The following is a 21,171-nucleotide window of genomic DNA, read 5'->3' on the forward strand; positions in this document are numbered from 1 at the left end:
AATAGTTAAACCCGACGGTGTTGTAAAACTGCTTGTATGTAGGGAATCTATGAGAAAATGAAACCAATTTCTACTTATTTTATAACTCCCCCAATCAATACTGAACTGACCGAATCTGATGTATCTAATCAAGTTTCCGGTGCAAACATACAAGCTCATGCTGTTCTTGAGTCTGAAGTGTCTAATGAACAGACTGCTAATGAAGGATTTGATGCAAACATTTTGCATGCTCCTGGTGATGAACATATAGTGTCTAATGAGGGATCTAATGCAAGCATTTTGCAAGCTCCCATTGAAGGATTTAGTGTCTATGCTATGTTGAGAGAGACATAGAGATTTGCACACATTTATGACAAGCAAATTATAGTGCATTTTCATGGCTTGAGGAAATGTCGAGGCCATCTACTAGAAAGTCCCCGTATCATGACAACGTAGCATAAATACTTTTCTAATCTGTTCTTTGAAACTATTGGCATACTTGTGCATGATAGATATATTGATATGCAGTTTGCGCACTGGTTATAGGTGCAATGACACTTTGATATTTTCAGTCAGAGAACGAATAATTCAAGCAGGTACATACCATGTTTGTAGTCCTTGTACACCATGTTACATTTTGTGTTTTTCGGTGCTTGCATCATTTAGTGTTTATAATCTGAACTACTTTGGATCATTAGCTGGTTTTCAAAGTGCACGTAGCTTCACATTTCTCAAGTTATGTTGATTTCCGGAGTGCAAGTGCCTTCGTATTTTTTAAGTTAAATGTTCGCCCCTGGTAACTTGAATTCGTGGATCCGCCACTGCACACAAATCATACACGAATGCCAGTACGAATTAAATGAAATGCAGGGACTTACGCTAGCTCGTTGTACAGGTTCACTGCAGCTCTGCTTGCGCTTGGGATGTTCCATGTACAAATCCATGTTACCACTTGCTTGGATGTGCAGGCCTTGTGCTCCTTGCATCCCCTCTGCATTTTTGACACGACGAATGATTGATCAAATAAGAGGAATCAACCTTGCTGTTGTACCGGAGGACAAATACTTACAAGGTTATAAGGGTGTGCATGATGTGTACCAGATCCCGTAGCGCCGTCATGCGTCGCTAAAAAATGGTTTTTCTTGTTTCAGATGATATCACCAGAAGAAATTTAAACCAATAAAGAGGCTGTGCAACTCGCATGCAGGAGGCTCCCCCGATTTTGAGCTTTCGTTGGCCGTTGGATCTCGGTCAAAACTCATTCTGAATGTCGGATCTAGACATTGAATCTGTGTTATTAATTTTGACCCACAGTTATTTTTTCGCGTCTATGACTGCTGGGCTCGTCTGAGCTTTCTATTGGCTGGGTGAAGTGTTCGCGGGTGCAAATGAGTGTATCCTCGCGCGCCACGCGTCTTCCTCCGCCCCGAACCCTACACCCCACCTCAATCCCTCCAGCCGTCGCTGCCCCTCCCACATCTCTCCTCCATCCCCCTCCTCTCTCTCTCCTCTCTTTCCACCTCGTCCGCGAGCCCATCACCCAGCGCTCGCGCGCTTGCCTCCCGGACCAGCCCGCCACCGCGCCGCTAGGGTTCGTCTGCCGCGGATTTCCACGGGGAAGGAGCAGCGATGGGGGTAGGCTCTAAGCGGCGCGCACTTCATGGGGAGGCAAGGAACAAGGAGGTGACGGGGTCGGATCTGGCGGTGGTAGGTCAGAGCTCGAGCTCGAGGCCGAGATGGGGAAGGTAAAAAATAGAGACTGGATGGAGATGCTCGAGGCGGAGGACCGCCCGTCGGCGAGCTCGAGCTGGAGACGGTGAGATCCCTTTTCCCATCTCTATTCTCTCAGTTTCTTACTCTCCAAATCTTCATTTGTCTCCTCTCTCCCTCAGCACAATTAGCGTCACCGGCCATTGGATGGGTTGGAGCACGAGGCAGCGCTCCTGTCGCTATGTGGTGGAGCCGCGCAGGAGGGTGAGGAGGTTGGCGACAGGGAACCGGGCCGGGGAGGAGGCAAGGTATGTGCTATCCTGTATTTTTCTCTTTGCATTTTTCTCCTACTGTGCATCTATTTCTGTTCATTGTTGGAGTGGATTCATGGCAACAAACTTTCTATAAATAATAAGTGCAAAGATATGTATGTTGACAAATGGATGAGAGCTGTTCAGAGAAAGATTTGAACCATACATGCGACAGGTTCTGAGAGTATGTAAAAGTAATTGGAATATTTTCAATTGCAAATCATTCCCTAATATTATGGTTAATTAGTTAGTTCTAGTTTTTGTCCACTGGCACTCACTTCGGATGTAGTATGAGCGGGTGCGTCAGGAAGCAGCTCTGAATATGGTTCCCGTAGATGAACATGCCTTTCTGTTGGATTTGCTTTTCTTGTTTAAGCAATCATTCAGGTTATCGAAACACTCATGTGCCTCTTTTCTTCAGTCATCACTAATGATGAGTGTCGTGTGTCTGATTTGAGGAAAATGGTTTAGAGTAATTACTTGTGCGAGGATCGCTGGGTGGTACCTGAGTGAGAGGGTTCAGATTAGGGATTACGAGTATGAAGTAGATGTGATATATTGTAACTCTTCTTATTTGATTAATTCATCTCAAGAGGTCCTCTTTATGTAGAGAGGCCTAACAATTCAAAAACTAATACGTACCTCTAATCATCCTTATATGCATACATGCATGCGTCACTCTGGAGCCAAAAACTAATTATGAGTATGCAGGTTGAAGTCCCTTGTTCTACATATAACTTGCCAACTCTACTAATTCATGTATGAGTATATGCATATATGTAGTCCATTCCCAGCGCATGTGTTCGGAATACTGGATTCTTGTACTTACTCAAAATTTTCTTTTAATAGAAAGTTCATTGGAAGAGATTGCAAAGTTTAACAAGCATGTCCCTTTTACATCTATTCATAGTGTGTTTCTTTTGGTTTCACCACATTTTTAGGTTCACATTTTTTACAGGTTGCGTATAGTATAGGAGGCATTGGTGATGAAACATGAATGTCCGTTGATCTTGTCCGCTCTAGATCTCAGTAGACCTGTGTGATGTGCTCTTGATCCTTTCTCTCTTTTCTCGTTAAACGAATCTCAGACTGAGGAGAGCATGTTCTTTAATTAGGTTGCAATCGTGAAACTTCTTTTGGTTTTTCTTATTGTACAATACGAAGCTTCCAAGTTGTTTGGTCCTGGAAATAAGTTACCAAATTTCTGTGTGCAGTGAGCTGGGAGCCGGGGTCATCCCTCTCACTACCAGTCGAACATACTACGTCAGCCACCATGTCGAGCGATATAAAAGTGTTCTCTATTTCATAGAGCAACAACATGAGATTATGCCCCCTCTTGCTCCTGGTGCATGTTGCTGCCCTCCTTTCTCCTCTTATTTCACTTGCTTTACATTGTGTGAAGTTGTTTACTTTCAACTTTACAAAGCTATATCCTATGTTTTAAAGGCGTCCCTAAGGCGACGCCTAGGCGACGCCTAGGCGTCGAAGCGCTCCCCCTCCGCTTTGGAAAATCGACCGCTTTGGGCGCCTAGGCGTCGCCTAGGCGCCAAAGCGCCCCCCTCCCTAAGGCGGTAAGGCATCGCCTTAAAAACATAGGCTATATCAAGTTCGCAACTGTATTTGGCTACACCTATAACATATTGCATTTCTCTTCCAGTTTATTGAATATATTTTTAAGGATTGAATGTTCTGTCTGGTACTGTCCTATCACACATTTAACTATCTTAATTTGTTCACAAAACTCCTTCTGTAGTTAAGATTTCATTGTACAACACGTACTAATTATTGGTCTTATTCTTAAATCTTATTTCACGCTATTCAGCTGCAGGCTGGGTTAAGATTGTTTTTGTGCCAGAAACAGACTAGGCAATGCTCTAACTTGGCAGCAAAAAATGTCTAAATTTCATAAATAAGGTCGTGGAATATCTTTGAATAAGTTCATTTGAATATCTTGAGTTGACCTGTATGGGTTGCTTCTGTGCACACTTTCTTTGATATGAATTTCTAGGAGAGAAATTATTTCATGGTAATGATGTATTATCAATATTTACTTTGTTCTTGGCCTATAGGTTTCTTTTTGTGGGATGCAATTATGGTACCATATGAATATGATCCTTGAGTTGCATATTATTGCCCTTTTGGACATAGACATGTGCCATGTAGTACAACATTTATAAAGCATGTATTGGAAATTGTAAGTAGATGATTACGGTTACCCTGTAATTTGAGGAGTAAGATATATATGGTGATAGAATCTAGAGATACTTGTTAATCTATAACAATGAGATCCAGTCACGTGAAATATGTTTTATTCACAGAAACAGGGAATCAATCTGGCTGAAAGTAGTCATCTTATGGCGTGGCATGAAGAGGTAGTTCACAAACCTATGTTAGGTGCTCCATCCTTTGTCACTTTGGTTTGATTTGCTAATATGGCTTCTCTAAATAGATGTGTGCAGATCTGAGAAAGAAGAGGAATAATCCAGCAGAAGAATTTGGTGAATAAGAACAAGTTGGCATTTCTCTCTTGTGAACACAGTCATGCCTGCCTTTTGATTTTATTATTTGTGCTAATGCAAACATGAATTCTCTATAGTTCTTTGCGCAGCACTGCTAATTACTCAATCTGCAATACATAATTATTTCTGTGAGAAGTTTAGTGCATGACTTAGCATTCTGTAAAGTCTGTCTAAGCTCCTGTCTCTAGGCCTAAATAGATTTCTCAATATCATTTTTGTTTAAACACTGAACAACATTGCCAGGTCAACCATTTCTCATGTCTTTGTCATATATATAGGTATTGTGGTGTCTAAATTTTGTCACCAGCCTCTTTCACCGACCCATAAACTATCTGTCTCGAGGTTCCCCATCTATATTTGGGTTTCGAAAAAAAAGAACTTTTTTTGGACTTATTTTGCATTAGCTACTTTGTAGGTATTATGTGCATTGTCAGGGATCTGATATCATGTAGTTCCAGGGATTTCAGAAGGTATGGTCAGTCCATTGTTTTTGCCATGTGTTACTTTTTCTCATTACTGTGATCATCAGTGCTCTTGACATCTGTTGTTCTTGCTTTATGATTGTCTTCCCAGTGCACTTTTATTAGTTCTAACATATTAATTTTAATATGCTTGATTGACCATATTATATATTTCACTTCACCGGGGTGGTGGCTAGAAGTGTTGGTTAAAGTATTTTGGTTAAAACATTGTCTCTAATTATCAAGTTTATACAGTTGAATCTTCTTGATTGACTATTTTGTAGCCTGCTCTTAGTTAGTATTAATTCTTAAAACTGGATCTCTTAAAATTAGTTAAATTTATGAGTTGTTTCACTGTTTTCAAATAAGTAGCTTCAGCCCTCACTGTGTCCTGACGATTATTCTTACTACCTTTTTATGATTGCTTTATGCTTTAACAAGCTTAAATATAACTATTGGCATATAATCTCATGGCTTAAAATCTTAGTTGAGAATGTATTAAAAGTTATAAGATCTGGAGTTTGCACTATATTTCATCCAGCGGTATTCCGAGTAACTGAATGTTAAGAGCATAGACGATCATAGGTTGTACATTTTAGTTACTGGGAAATGCTTTTATCTTGCAGGCTAATTTTACATTTACTTTTTCAATAATGAGATGACTATGTACAGAGTGTCAAGTTTTTTGCCTTGGCATTACTGCCGCTGTGTACAGATGGTTACTGAAAGAAGAAGGATTCAAGCAGCATACCTTCACTTGACAGATGCTTTAACCGCAAGAACTGATGTTATTTTCTTTTGGTTTTCTGCAATGATGGTAGTTCTCATTTGATTCTAGAACCTGCAAAGGAAGGGTAGAGATTTCCATTGTTGTTGAATTGGTGGGATTGTCACCAAGTTAGTGTTGCAGGTTGTTTCTGTTTTAGAGCAAGAAGCCAAATCATGTTGTTCATTGTAAATCTTGAAAAACTTGTTTACTGTCGCGTCTATATCCATTATAAACTTTCATTCCTAGTGTGGTACTTACCAATCTTGGTTCGCCCTTCCATTGCAGCAGACCAATATGTCTTTGTTTCTTCAAAAGAAAATCACATTTCATGTTTGCACTTCTATTATAGTAGAACATGCCATAAACATGGCGCTGGGCATTATTTGTCCAGTTCCCTTCAAAAAGAAGAGATGGCTATTGAGAGTGGCTGCATCACTAAAGAGATGACAAACGTTGTGCAAGGCATTGTTTGTTTAGCTCATTTCAAAAATTAAGAAATTACAATGCATGTGACCGATAAAGAGGTTGTGAAGGACAAAATTCTATGGATCTAGAGGAGTGGGAGGGGAGAGTTTACCAACATGTACAAGACAAGCGTGAAGCGGGACTTTGGATTAATTGCTAACAAAGCAAAATTTTGTAGATAGAATGCCCACATTTTGAAAACTCGATTACATAGTTTGTGGCTATGTTTATTTCAATTTTGATTATTGTCAAATTTTCAAGTATTTATTTTCAAATAACTCTTGGTTTGAATTGAGACTTTGCATCATTCATCACAACAGGTAATGTTATTATACATCTTATTGTAGACAACAAACCACCCATTTTTATTGTAGACAGCAAGCCTTCATTCTTTTTTATTAAGGTGGGTTAATTTGTTACCTTATGTGCTTGCCTACAATTAAACCAACTAAACCATGGATTTTCTTTTCAATGTGTACATGGACTCATCGGGTCTTTGCGCCATTTGGCACAACGGGGGGCATATGGACCTCTCACATGCTTATGCATCCAAAAGCACAACACAAAGAGATTTCTTTTTCTCGTGCAAATGTAAAATAAAGCTTTGGTGTAAATGGTGTTAAAAATATATCCTTAATTGTTCTTTACATCTTATACATGAAAACTCAGAATTCTCATCGTGATAACCATATTTTTGGCTAAAACAATGCTTCCTTAGCTGGTTTGTACATGTTATACAAATACACTTTTATTTCAAACTCGGATTGCACAACGATAAACATATTTTCAATATGGCCTGGTTTAAATTAGGCTTTCTACTACCAATGTCTGCAAAATGAAATTATTTTCATCGACAACATGTCTTTAGCGGGTCTGCGCCATTTGGCGCAACGCGTCAACTAGTAAGAGTTAAAGTCAGAGTTTCATAGGCATGTAAGCTAAGAGAGCAGTGAAAGGATATCCAAACATCGTCGGAATAGTGCACAAGGAAGTGATGTGTGGATACCTAGTTCGGGCCGGCGTTTGGGCATGCTCGCCTAGCTAGAGTGCGGTTCACTTCAGAGCCGTTGAGGGTGATGAGCTAGCGTTGGCTGGCCGCACATGGATGCAGATCTTGAGTGGCAGCGGAGCGCTATGATGCGGTGGACGAGACCGTTGGTGAAGCCCCAACGGCCTCGGGGGGCGGAGGTGCGATGATGTGCTCGATGAAGTAGCCCCGGTTAGCTAGGAGACGACGTCGGTGAAGCGCACCAGATGCGGTGGAAGTCGGTGTCTGTGAAGCACGTCGGTTGCGGTGGCCGACGTTGTCGGTGGACCACCCGGTGCAGTGGACGAGGGCATAGATGAGGTAGCTCTGGTGCGGTGGTGAAGCGCGACCGTCGTATTCGTCATTGTCGTTTGGCACAGAGGTGGGGAAAGAGACGAGACGAGGGGTGATTCGAACTTTGCTTGGGTTGGCAGCGAATTAGGGAATTGAGCAATCTGGGCGCGGAAGGGGACGGTGGAGAAGGGAGATTTTGTAGGGTTGGAATTGAGGCCGCCAGATATTTCAATCCGAAACGTGGAAGCGCGAACTTATTTTGTTGTCTTCCTTTTCTTGGGGGGAGAGGGGGGAGGGAGGGAGGGGGGTGGGTGGCTGAGTGCTAAGCGTCCGTCCGACACATGCAACCACCACGACACGACCCTGGTCTGCCTGGTGCGCCTACACTTGAGAATGCAAACAAATCTTCTTTCGTTTGCAAAAGAATCTGTATGTATTACCATGCCTGTGTTTTCCTTGCAATAATTAGTCATTCGAAACGAGATACTATAAATTAATTAATGAGGAGTTATTTGAAAAAAAATCAAAACGGTATCCATGCTAATGTGGATTAGAGTGTGTGTCACATAATTAGTTATTTGAATTAGAGTGTGTGTCACATAGCGATCTCCAATTCTAACGTGGATTTCGCATTTCACTGTATCCACACTACTTTTTAATACAAATTCATATGTATGTGATGAACACCATGGTAGTGAGAAAACTTTTGGGTGGATTCAAACATATGACCAACAAAATATCACAACAAATCGAGTCAATGTCAACTTTTCAAAACCTAGTATGGCATGAATTCGAAATAATTACCCATATGCATGGTCCTCAGTTCAAATCTTACAATGTACACCGAATTGAAACATCAATATTAAGTCTCCTACTATCTACATTCAAATGTTGTTTTTAGCGCCCCCCCCCCCCGCAGACGCGCTACGTAATTCCTGTATTGGTTAATCTTCCTCTCCTAACCAGCTTAGGAAGATATCAGTTTCCAACACATGTTCATTCTTTCTCTCCATGTTTCGATCTCTAACTCTCTCAACTACATAACCCCCTTTTTCCACTCTGTTACCAAATGTATTTACCTCACACCCCCGCCATTGCACCTCATGCCGAGCTCTCTCTCTCTCCCTCTCACCCTCTCGCGCTAAATACATGCATTGCCTATCTAGCCCCCTAACCTCTCGTGCGCACGCACACGCATTGTCTATCTAGGTCACTTCCTCGAGACTATCTCATTCTTTCTTCCGCATGGTGGGCCACACTCGCTCAATCTTGCTCTCTTTATCTGAGTCTCATTTAACCTCGTTTTCTTTCACACACAAATGATATATCTCCCTGTTCGGGCCTCGATCGACACACTCTATACTCTCTCACGCAGATTGTCTATCTAGGTCAGTCCATCCAAGCCGCCCCCACTCTTTTGACCTCATGGCGGGCCACGCTCGCTCAATATCTCTCTCTCTCTCTCTCTCTCTCTCTCTCTTTGTATGTCTGGGTTGACCTCGCTCTTTCTCGGACAAAAATGATATATCACCATGTTTGAGCCCAATTCGACCTATTCACATTGTATACTCTCTCACGCACATTGTCTATCTAGGTCACTCTCTCCAACCCGTCTCACTCTTTCGATCGCACGACGACCCTATGTGATCGATTGACCTTGCTTCCTCTCACGCATAAAATATATCTACATGTCTGTGACTGGATCATCTCTCAGGCTCTATCTTACTGCCCTCACCCTTGCCAACAACTCAATTGGACAATATCTCTCCAGAGCATATATATTTGTTTAATGAATGTCGGACCACACTCACTTTGTCTCTCCATCTATATGTCTCTCGATTGACCTTGCTTTCTCACGCCGTATATTCCACACATTGAAGCTACCTCTCCATCCCTCGCAAAGCCGGATCTATTTACATTGCGACGGGCACTCCAACCTTGGATTAATTTGTGTAGGCATTTATTCTGGTCGGTTTAGATTATATTTTCGTAGCATTCGGCCCACAACTACTCCAAACACCGTTGCAACCCCCGCACCTCCCCTAGTTGATTTGCCTCTGGCTCGGCCATCACTCTCTCGCATGTCCTTTCTCGCCTTCAATGTTGCACCATGGTATTATTGCAAAAGACTCTGTTGTTCTCTTTAATTATTATAAATAAGCTACAAAACTACACACCAATAGTCCACTTGGAATGGAACAAATTTCGACCCACAAATTAAAGTGCTACAAACTACACACCGAGGGGCCCACAGGTCATGCAACAAATTTGGACCCGTATACAAATTAAAAAAGTCAGTTTTGCTAGAACTCATCTAGATGAGATATAATTTGGTCTCATCCACCTTTTATAGCCATTGGATGTGATGCTATAAGATGCGTGTGTGCTGACGTGGGTTGTATCCGTTCTTGTTATCAAAGTGAATGAGTCGAATTTATATCTCATCTAAATGAGTTCTAGGTACTCCCTTAAAAAATAAAGGACGAGGATCGAACATGCGACCAACGCCTTCAAGCCGCACGTCAATAGGCAACATACGTAGAACATCAATGTTTGTTGTACCCCCTTTGTTCATATAATGTTTTTATATTACCATAGCCTATATAATGGATAACATGTAATATTATTTTTAGTACTATTCGCCTTCACTTACTAGTGGGTTCCATGTGCTCTCTCTCTCTCTCTCCTCCCCTTCTGCGTTTAGACGCACGGGCAAACACGAAGAACTCGCGGGCGATGTTGCTGTTGACCATATCTGGACGCGTTCACAAGTTATGGCACTACGTGCAATGCACGTTAATTTGGAAGTATATTAAGTGCATGCGGATATTAAGTTGGATATTATTTGTGTGTTATTATGTGATTAGCACTATTTTTGGCATGAAATTAATTGCACGCTAAACGTGTTGAGCGCTCGACATTAAAGCAGTCTAGGTCGTAGGATGACAAGGAATACATGTGGCTTGATGATGTTTTATATTTAATTTGATACGGCTCTAGCAGAACATTCAATCGATCATACCATAGATTTCGTTCAGTCTGACTCCGAATTTAAATTATAGGACGATCGATCTAAAATAAATGGAAGTGATAAACGTTCAGATTTTAAGCATGGCAATCCGAACGTTTTTCATGGCAAATTTAGATTACGCGGCGACGGCGGGGGCGTCTTGCGGTGGGAAGCGGCTCCTCTGCCGTGCTCTGTGTGTCGTCGGGCCACTGACCGACGGTGACAGCGGCGTCTTGCATCGTTGTTGGCATACTCCTGGACGTTGGCCTAGCTTCAAGGAAGGCCAAAATGTTCTGGATTTCGAAGCGAGTCAACTAGCGGGAGGAGGCGACTGGCGTTGGTGCAAGGAAGCGATCGACGACGGCCTTCCATGCTGCTGAGGGGCACTGGCACCCGCACGGGGACATGCGCTGTCAACGGCGCGGCGGAGACATTTGTGTGCACGGGCACCAGCACGGGCGCGCATGTCTATGCACGCGCAGGCAGATGCGCTGGCAGGTGCACGAGCACCTGGACGGGCGTGCGCGTCAGTGCACATGCACGCGCTGGCAGGTGCACGGGCGCGTGAAAGTCGGCGGGTGTCGGTGTCAAAACCCGCGGATCCCGGGTAGGGGGTCCCGATCTGTGCGTCTTAGGCTGATTGTAACATGAAGCAAGGGACACAATGTTTACCCAAGTTTGGGCCCTCTCGATGGAGGTAAAATCCTACTTCCTGCTTGATTAATATTGAAGATATGAGTAGTACAAGAGTAGATCTACCACGAGATCGTAGAGGCTAAACCCTAAGAGCTAGCCTATGATGGTATGATTGTAATTGTGATTGGCCTTCTAAGGACCATCCTCTCCGGTTTATATAGACACCGGAGAGGGCTAGGGTTTACATGGAGTCGGTTACAAGGAAGGAAACATAATATCCGGATCGCCAAGCTTGTCTTCCACGCAAAGGAGAGTCCCATCCGGACACGAGCCGAAGTCTTGAGTCTTTTATCTTCATGCTTCAATAGTCCGGACGATGTATATAGTCCGGCTGTCCGGATACCCCCTAATCCAGGACTCCCTCAGTAGCCCCTGAACCAGGCTTCAATGATGATGAGTCAGGTGCGCAGTCTTGTCTTCAACATTGCAAGGAGGGTTCCTTCTTCCGAATACTCCAAGGTTATTATCGAACATGTAGGCCGTGTCCGGATCTGCAAAATGATCTTCACGTACCACCGTAGAGAGAATGATACTTCAGCTGACAACTTTTTAAACAACATGCCATGTCCTTACGGTCGGGTCATTATTTGAACCGTTTTCCCACAACCAGCCACAACGCATATTGCGAGGCGGTTTCCTTGACACGTCTTGTCAAAGTAGAGATCATGTCCCCTCATCACGGGTTCTCATCAATACAGGTATGGGTAATCCCCCCATGCCATCAATCGTGGCGCTTGAGGCGCACCGCTTTCGTCGCCTCTATAAAGGGATAAGAGTTCCCCATTCTTACCCACGCCTTCTTCCTCCTTTGCCCACTCTTGCCTCCTCGAGCTCCAGCGCCCTAGTCCAAGTCTTCTCCGCACAGTTAAACATGTCCGGAGCAGGAGGTAAGTGGGTGGCTTCCACCGTGAAGGAGAAGAATATCGCAAGTCTTCGGGCGGCCGGATACTTGGCCGCAAACATAGCACACCGGCTACCAGACAACATGCAGGTCATTCCAACTCCAGGACCCCATGAGAGGGTCGTGTTTCTTGCCCACTTCGTCCGTGGACTGGGGTTTCCACTCCACCCCTTCGTCCGCGGGCTCATGTTCTACTACGGGCTAGATTTTCATGATCTAGCCCCAAACTTCGTCCTCAACATCTCGGCGTTCATCGTCATATGCGAGGCTTTCCTCCGCATCAAGCCTCATTTCGGCTTGTGGCTGCAAATCTTCTGTGTGAAGCCGAAGATCATGAGCGGCCAGCAAGCGGAGTGCGTAGGAGCCATGGTGGGCAAGATGCCTAACGTCACCTGGCTTGACGGCTCCTTTGCAAAAACCGTGAAGGGGTGGCAGTCGGGGTGGTTCTACATCACCCAGCCGCGCGACGCAGACTGGGCGGCGGTCCCCGAGTTCCAATCTGGAACCCCCATGCGGCTCACCTCCTGGGAACAGAAGGGCTTGTCCTGGGGCGAACCTACAGAGCTGACCGGACTCATAAACTGCATCAAGGGCATGAAGTACAAGAACATCAAGATTGTCAACGTGATCCAGGTCATACTCGTTCGCTGGATTCTGCCTTGCCAAAGGCGGGCATTCAATCTGTGGGAGTTTGTCCCGGCCGAACACCAGACACTTCAGAGGCTCTACGGCATGAAGCACAAAAACGCGTGGAAGGCATTGTTCAAGGCCTCTGAAGTACCTCCTCACATATCCGAGGACCATGGGCTCCACGCCGCGCGGCCTCCTAGTCAGGTGAGTTCTCAGGCTGCCACCGGATTCGGTTCTTCCCAATATATTCATGGGGGTGCCTTAAGTAATTGTGCATATTTGCTCAGGATTGTGTGGAGACAGCGGAGCAGATCGACTGTCCGGCTCCGCTGCCGGAAAGCCCAGCTAATGCTCTCCTGACGGAGATGCTGGTCCCGGCGCCCTACAAGGGGCCGGAGAAGAAGGCCGATAAGAAGGCCCCAGGGATCCGAGAGGGTCTCCGACGTAAGGTTGCGCCAGAATCCTCGTCCGAAGACGACGGGGCACACTCCTCCCCCGAAGGGGAAGAAGAAGAAGAAGGGAAGGCCGCCCCATCCAGAAAGGACGGGGGGCCTGAGAGGGCGGACCAGGGGACCAGGAGAGGCCCTCGACGAGGCAGATTCCTCCTGCTGATGCGGGGGGAAACAAGAAGAAACTCCACCTCCCCGCATTGGGGGGGGGGGGGGGAAGGAAGGCCTCCCCGGAGGGGGAGGCTGCGACGTCCAAGAAGGGAAAAGCGCGGACTACTCCGCCACCGCAGCAGATTGCGAGGAGGGGTGGCTGCCCAGGAAGAAGCCCCTAGTGCGATCGTAAGTATCGGCACTCCATCATAATTTTGCTTCATAGTTTTATTATAACGCCGGACTTGTATGCAGTCCGGCCAGGGCCCATCCCGAGGTGTCGTCTTCAAACGGGTCCTTGAGTGATTCGGCGATGAACTCGCTTCCGATGGCCACTACTTCTCAGCCTGCGGACGACACAGAGGTGTTGTCCCAAAGGCTCCCAGAGCGGGGAGAGGTGGATCTGGAGGCGCCCCAAGGCGGCATTTCCAAACGTCGGACACGCGGGGTTCAAGATCCCCGTGGATCGTGTTGGTGAGAGCCGCAGTAAGCCAGACTCTCAGCCGAACACTGTTCCGGAGCCTTCAATGGTTCCGGACTTAGGTGGACAGCCCCTCATTAAGGAGGGCGGGCCGTCTGTGCCGAGGACTTCCGCTACGCCCGAGGCGCCGGATTGTCTGTTGGAAGCACTTCGGGGCGCTTCCATGGATGAAGAGCACCGTACTCTTATGAGTGCGGTGATTCAGAAGGTTTTGTCCGCCAAGAGCGGACTAACCGAAGCCTGCACCAGCCTCCTGACAGGCTTTGAGGTAAGTAATAAAAATGTGTGAAATTACCACCCGATAGGTAGTAGCCCCTGATACTCTGTTTGGTGTTCGGAAGGAAAAACCAAATGGAGGGTCAATTATAATCCACAGGAGTCTAAGAATAAGTTTGAATGTGAATAAGCAGGTTGTGCTGCTTGCCGCTACGATCCGTATGGCCGAGATCGCCGGGCTAAAACAGGACCTGAAGCAGGCGCAGGGAGAGCTCGACCTCACAAGGAGGCAGCTCGAAAAGAACAAAGATGAGTGATTCCCCGCTCTCATATAATGTAGGATAGATAAAATTGGTTATTCTAACGATGAAGTGTCGTGATTTTGTAACAGAGGCCACCATACACTACTGGAATCTGGCACTTTGCCATCTGCCATGGCAGATGGCAAAGGCATGGTCGGCGGATGGCAAAGGCTTTGCCATCTGCCAGCAGATGGCAAACAGTTCGTCTGAAACCCTGCCGGTAAAGGCTTCTTTGCCATCTGCTGGCTGATGGCAAAGAGCCTGTGGCTTTGCCATCTGTGGCAGATGGCAAAGCCTCTTAACGGGGTTAGCCCCGTTAGAAGGCTAACGGCATACTTTGCCGTCTGCCAGCAGATGGCAAAGGCTGCATGACTTTGCCGTCTGCCAGCAGATGGCAAAGCTCTTTGCCATCTGTTGGCAGATGGCAAAGGGCCCAAATAGGCCAGCCCAAATTTTACATGTAGATGACACATGGCCTCTTTGCCATCTGCCAGCTGATGGCAAAGCTCTTTGTCATCTGCCAGCAGATGGCAAAGTGCCTATATTGCCCCATTTAATATATTTTTTCTTATATCAATTCATTTTCACAGAAAATCAAACACAAATATATTTATATGACCAATATAGCATATTCAACACATATTACCAATAGTCATGAACACATATATATGAACACATATACAACACATGTTACCAATAGTTTACCAATAGTAGCAAGTTTCATCCATACATATACATAGTTTCATCAATATTACACAGTTTCATCATAGGTAGCAAGTTTTACAAAGTCAAAACAAAAACTAAAGACAAGCACTCCATCAACCCAAGCTTCCGTGATCTGAAGCAAATCTACAAAATGGGACATAGAAAGAATTAGAAATATTCCCTTAAAAAAATAGAAAGATTTAGAAATAGCCCGTCAAAAAGAGTCATGATCACGTACACACATAAGCAGTTGTCCATACCTCATGCTAAGAAAAAGTAAAAGAGAGCAGGTCGGACACGTACATAAGTCCTGGCCATGTACGCACATCCATGTATATATGAGTAACCAATCCTCATGAATGCAGAAGGAAGGTAGGTTCCTGGCATCTCATTCCGCCATCGACCGGCACCTGAAATACAAAGGCTGGGATGTAGGGGTGGTTGTTCTGCTTGTCGACAACTCAGCCAGCATAAGTCCACTTCCATCACCCAACATGGTATTTGAGTATTTGGGTCATAACAGCGACTGAAAACGAAATCAGAAGAAAACTAAAAATTACAACATGTAAGCTCAATGATGACATTACATGACCACTTCTGGCAAGAAGTTGGAACAGTTTAACTTGCATAAAGGAAAAACCTACTATGAACATAGTAGAACTGAAAAGGTTACACTTAGCAAATCCTGAAGCGTTCTATTCAAATAAACAATATATAGACACATGTGAATCCCAAATTAATTAAAATAACAATGTTAAGATGCTAGTAGTTGATACCATTTCTGGATTCTTCTCACAGTAATAAAGCAACAGCAAGAAGCCAACAACTAATACTAATACTACTAGTGTGAATTACTGAAACATGACAATAAGGAAGTTGCACACTATGATGGCTTCTCTTGTTATAAAACCAACTTGGATAGCACAATCTGATATCATCATGCATATTTGAAGTGAAGCCTTAGTCCCAGTTATCTGCAGGACTACCCGTGCACTATATCTTGGTCGTCAAATGCTTGATAAGTCCATAGCACAAAGAACTACATTGAACTTTCAGTAAAAACACACATGTATCACTAAGGTTACTGCAAAGACACTTAAAATTAAGAAAACACATGATGGCCAATCCTACAAAACCCGGTTATAGAATTCACCAGGAATTCAAGGTTTTGCCCGTATCAAGTACAGAATGGAAGGGACAACTTAAAAGATCACACGGTTAGATACACATGAGGGTTCACCTATGAGCGTGCCCGCACAAATTCATCCAGCAGCCGGTCTGTCTTGATGCCTTTTATTCTTGCTTATCTGCACCATAGGTTAATAACACGATTAATAAAGCAGCTGTAAGTGGGAGCAAAATAGAATTTGATTACAATAACCAAGAAAACATATGAAAAATTCCTCCCACTCACAGATATGATTTTGACATTCCACTATTTGACCACTTTTGCTGAATCGACACTATCATCTTCAAAGCGTACAAAGAACCCAATAACTGAGAGAGAAAAGTTTAAAATGTTAGGCCACAGATGGTATCGACTTGCTGTGCTGAAAAGAGAAACCGAGCAATCTAATGTCCCATGTTGCATTACAAATACCATAAATTTTTGACCAAGTTTAGTGGGAGGCTTTGCTAGGAACAGAGACAAAAGGTGCGGGCAAACGGGTATGATTTGGTTAGTCATAGCAGCAGTGATTTCCTGCTCGACAGCCAATGTCAATGCCAAAAACAAGCATCATTTTAACCCAATTTATTATATACTTAAAACAATAGAAAACTAACGGTTAAGATTCATCTATACAAAGTTAAGATATTGAACGGTTGAGATTAGTTAAATAGAAACTCATAACACGGGAATAAAAAAAACATGACACCGCCAGGTCCCATGTACAACCAGATTGTACTATCATGTTGGACATGTTCAAGTGTAGAACAAGGAAACTCATACATACAAAAAAAACATGACACCGCCAGGTCCCATGTACAACCAGATTGTACTATCATGTTGGACACGTTCAAGTGTAGAACAAGGAAACTCATACATAGGAATAATCCTCAAAAAAAAAACCATCACGTATATATACGGTAACAAACAAGTCATGTCCTACTAGGACACGTTTTTTCCTAAGAAAAAAACCTACGACGCGTTCAAGAAGTCCTTACGTTTGGAATAGATTAATAGGTCGGCAGGTAATATTATGTCATCTTGGGGCATCTCCCGTTTGGATCGCAAGCAGCTGCCAGCTACGTCTAGAGGCAGATCACGTCAATGGCCGGTGGATACAATCTCTGCATGTAAATTGAGGAGGAAGAAAAGACTTGATGCACGTACACATCCAAAGGACTGCAGCTAGACATTCGGATCACAAGCGCGCGGCAGCCATCGGCCACATCGAGCGGTGGACGACGTTCAGTCCGCGATGGGATCTAATCCCTGCATGCAAATTGTTTGGTTCAGAAGTAGATCATGGGCTTGACCGTCCTCAACAAAGCAATTTAGCAATTTACAGTACCACTAATTTCTCTATATTATTCTGAGAGCTGTTTGTAAAAAACAAGAAGATAATATGATGTATTGATTCCCATTGTTTCATACAATTTATAACACACTGCAGACTTATAGGAATAGATTGGATACAATGACAAACGAAGAAACAAAAGTAGCAGCGTGAAGCCGTACATTATGTGCACACTGTACTTTTTGGCTCTAAAGAAACTATATACCCAGAATAAATGATGGAACAAGCCAATGTGATTCTAAGTAAAGGGAAGGGCACGTGCAAGAGGACCACATGCATATCAGTTTAAAACTAGAAAAAAATAGAGCACCTCCCACATGTGTTATTTAGTTCCTTCGTGAAATACACATAGATATGTCAAGATTTAAAGTGCGAGGTTATTTAGCATTTTTTATTAATACACCTGAATAATTTTATATTGTACTACACAGCTAAGCAACAGAGATAATTAGAGCAACACTATATTGGCATGTGTAGAATAGTAGAAGCATCTCTGTACATGATATTGCACAATGCAACTTCAATAATGACGAGGTGGTTCTATTAGACATTAATGTTATATTATAAGTCTTATTAGAGAGTCTTTTAAAAATTGTCAGTAAAATAAAAAAATAAAAGGGCAGTCATCGAAAAAAGGCAAAACCAAATTGATTATTTAGAAGAAGAAAAGAAAAAGATAAAAAAAACTCCAAATAGATTAGCATGGCATCCAGGCAGCACAATCCAATGGTTTTCTATTGTCACATAGTACAAAATATGTTACTACCAACACAATAAAAAAATTCAATAGAGTCCGCTATATGCGTTATTTTTCTTTTATTGACAAATGTGTATTGTATTTTTGGTAATGTCTAAGGCTTACCAACATATCAATGCCAATATGGATATAAAGGCACATTGGAAATCTAGCCGCGCAAATTGCGCGGGTCACACCGCTAGTTGGGTTAACAAAGTATGCACTCAAAGTGTACTCCCTCCCGGTACAGAACAACCCTATCCTGCAATGTCGATGGACAATTCAGCGACCACTATGAACCTCTCAGTACGAAAATCTTGAATCACCGATGTGATGTGATTATTTCTACAGTCATTGAGCAAAAACTAACGAAGCTCTCGGAGATGCAAACACAACAAATCGCAGATATACTACAAGCAGGCAAGCAGTAACTAGAGTGGCAAACCTTTGTTGAAGATGTCGACATGGCCCTTGAAGGGCCAGTCCTTGAACTGCCACTCTTTTCCGAGCACAAACACGACCACGACACACGCCCAGTCGTCGGCCTTGAGCGAGGCCGGCTTGTCCCTGACCTCGAACGCCACCGGACCGGCAGCAAGCGCGGATCCAGCGGCAATCGCAAGCAAGCAGAGGCAATATCCGTGGGAGGAGGAGGAGCTTCGGACAAACCTGGGTGAGGAGGCGGGATGGGTGGCAGATCGAGCGACGCGAGGCGGCCCGCCGGCAGGCGCGGCTGGTGGCCGAGAGGGCCGCGGTGGAGGGACGGGCGCAGGGGCAGGGAAACCGACGGCGGCGGCGACCGGTGAGGGCAGCGGCGGCGACCGGTGAGGGCGGCGGCGAACCCTATCCAGCAGCACACACGGGAGTGGCTGAGAGCCTGAGACTGATTCAGGATGGCCGAGAGGGCCGCGGTGGAGGGACGGGCGCAGGGGCACGCCGCGGTGGCCGGGAGGGCCGAGGTGGCCGGGGAGGGGCGGGGGAGGGCCGACTCGGTGGATGGACGGGCGGCGGTGCTGGGACGGGCGCAGGGGCGGGCTGCGGTGGAGGGGAGGGGCGGGGGAGGGCTGCGGTGGCGGGGAGGGGTGGGCCGGCGACGGTGCTGGGCGGTGGCGGGCCGGCGGCGGTGCTGGGGTCGTACGGCGGCTGGGGCGCGTGGGTGCGTTTTGGGGTTGGGTTTTTTTTGACAAGTGGTGGGTGGGTGAGGTGGGGAGAGAGAGAGGGGTGGGGCCGGGCTGGGAGAGAGAGAAAGAGGGAAGGGGCCGGGCTGGGAGAGAGGGGAGGATAATTTTTTTAGAAGAGACCTCTTTGCCATCAGCCATCGGCTGGCAGATGGCAAAGAGGTGGGGCTACTGGGCCGTTACAGCGCCGTCATCCATTGGGCCCCACCCACTTCTTTGCCATCTGCCAACAGATGGAAAAGATTCTTTGCCATCTGCTGGCAGATGGCAAAGAGGTGGGTTGACAGGCCGTTACAACACTGGACCCCTACCCACCTCTTTGCCATCTGCTGGCAGATGGCAAAGATTATTTGCCATCCACTAGCAAATGGCAAAGAAATGGCTGATGGCAACCATGTTCTTTGTCGTCTGTCATTTCTTTGCCATCTGTTTTTTATAAGCAGATGGCAAAGACGTTCTTTGCCATCAGCTGGCAGATGGCAAAGACCTAGCTGATGGCAAATTCCCAGTTTCCAGTAGTGATAGAAGTGGCGTCTCTGAAAAAGCGCTGTCCGAGGCTGAACACAAGGCGGCCTTGGAACGCAAGGAGCACGAGAAGCAAGAAGCCCGAGTGGGCGAGGTACAAGAAGAGCTCCAGGAGCTCGGCAAGAAGTTCGAGTCCGTGGAGCATGAGATTAAGGCAAAAGAGGCCGAGCTTGCGAGGGCCCTTGCAAGTATAAAATACGCCAAGGCCGAAGCCGAGAAGGCACAATAGGAAATCCAGGAGGCCAAAAAGATAACGGCGGGTAAGAAATTCTTTATGCAAAGCAAACATGTGGAGGAGGCGTTTCTTTTACTTACCCGAGTCCAGAGCTCTCCAGGGGCATTCGCAGATCTGCCATGCAGCATATCAGATGTCGCGGAGTTCTACCGTGCCCAGGAGGGGAGCTCAACGGAGAAGCTGTTCTAGTCCCAGTATGCTGGGGCCTAACATTCAACGCCTCTGAGTGACCAACTGAAGCAGTTGGTCGAACTCCACAAGGCGGTCGAAGTGGCTATGAAGGACTTCATAGTCCGAATGTGGCCTGGTGAGCCCCTGCCCACCAGCTACTTCGGCCTGGTCAAGCGGATGGTGAATGCCTGTCCGCGACTGGAAGTCATCAAGTGATCCATTTGCATTGAGGGTGCCCGCCGGGCCTTTGCCCGTGCGAAGGTGCATTGGGGCAAGCTGGATGCGGAGAAGCTGGTGAAGGATGGGCCGCCGGAGGGCAAGCCGCATCGCATTCCGAAGAAGTATTATGATGGCGTTATGAAGGGTGCTCGCCTCGTGGCCAATGAATGTACCAAGGACATATTTTTTGAATGAATTCACTTCTGTCATGTTTGTAATTTAAAGATGAAGTTACTAGCACTATGTAGCACTTTTGTTATTTAAAATATTACCTTCTGTGCGGCTGTTTATAAAATTCTGAAAGTAGCCAGTCGTCGGCTTCCGCCCCCATGCAACTAGTACTGGGGTGTTCGTGGAAAACCCGGACACTCTTTATCCAAATGTTTTGGTCCCTTAAGGAGGTGTCCGACACAGCGAACAAGGCAATCGGACTATGCGGCTTTATAACCTTCACTTAGCCATAGAAGTCTACAATTTTAAATTTCGGCGAAGCCCCTAGAATCTGGAAGG

At 45.3% G+C, this 21,171-nt stretch overlaps 1 protein-coding gene across 11 annotated transcripts; it reads left to right on the plus strand.

Annotated features, from left to right (window-relative positions):
- Positions 1 to 1,413: 1,413 nt before the first annotated feature.
- Positions 1,414 to 5,988, plus strand: LOC123046781 (uncharacterized). Of its 11 annotated transcripts, XM_044470210.1 has the most exons (7): positions 1,417 to 1,795; positions 1,872 to 1,997; positions 3,215 to 3,446; positions 3,533 to 3,571; positions 4,319 to 4,372; positions 4,450 to 4,512; positions 4,935 to 5,988. In XM_044470210.1, exons 1-6 carry the CDS (start codon positions 1,716 to 1,718, stop codon positions 4,504 to 4,506), a joined length of 588 nt encoding a protein of 195 aa, XP_044326145.1. In that variant the 5' UTR covers positions 1,417 to 1,715; the 3' UTR covers positions 4,507 to 4,512; positions 4,935 to 5,988. The 11 variants fall into 11 exon arrangements, 2 of the variants coding, with proteins under 2 accessions (XP_044326145.1, XP_044326146.1); XR_006422598.1 differs by having other exon boundaries at positions 1,415 to 1,795; positions 3,215 to 4,372; positions 4,935 to 4,989; positions 5,607 to 5,988; XR_006422599.1 differs by having other exon boundaries at positions 1,415 to 1,795; positions 3,215 to 4,372; positions 4,935 to 4,989; positions 5,696 to 5,988.
- The last annotated feature ends 15,183 nt before the right edge of the window (positions 5,989 to 21,171 follow it).

The sequence above is a fragment of the Triticum aestivum genome, chromosome 2B, assembly GCF_018294505.1.
Source record: "Triticum aestivum cultivar Chinese Spring chromosome 2B, IWGSC CS RefSeq v2.1, whole genome shotgun sequence".
NCBI classification, from domain to species: domain Eukaryota; kingdom Viridiplantae; phylum Streptophyta; class Magnoliopsida; order Poales; family Poaceae; genus Triticum; species Triticum aestivum.

Excerpts from the sequence above, each read along its gene's own strand:
- LOC123046781 (XM_044470210.1), top strand. The coding sequence starts at position 1,716 with ATGGGGAAGGTAAAAAATAGAGACTGGATGGAGATGCTCGAGGCGGAG. Across the intron at positions 1,796-1,871 it reads GCGAGCTCGAGCTGGAGACG|CACAATTAGCGTCACCGGCC; the intron begins GTGAGATCCCTT and ends TCTCTCCCTCAG. Across the intron at positions 4,373-4,449 it reads TTATGGCGTGGCATGAAGAG|ATGTGTGCAGATCTGAGAAA; the intron begins GTAGTTCACAAA and ends TTCTCTAAATAG.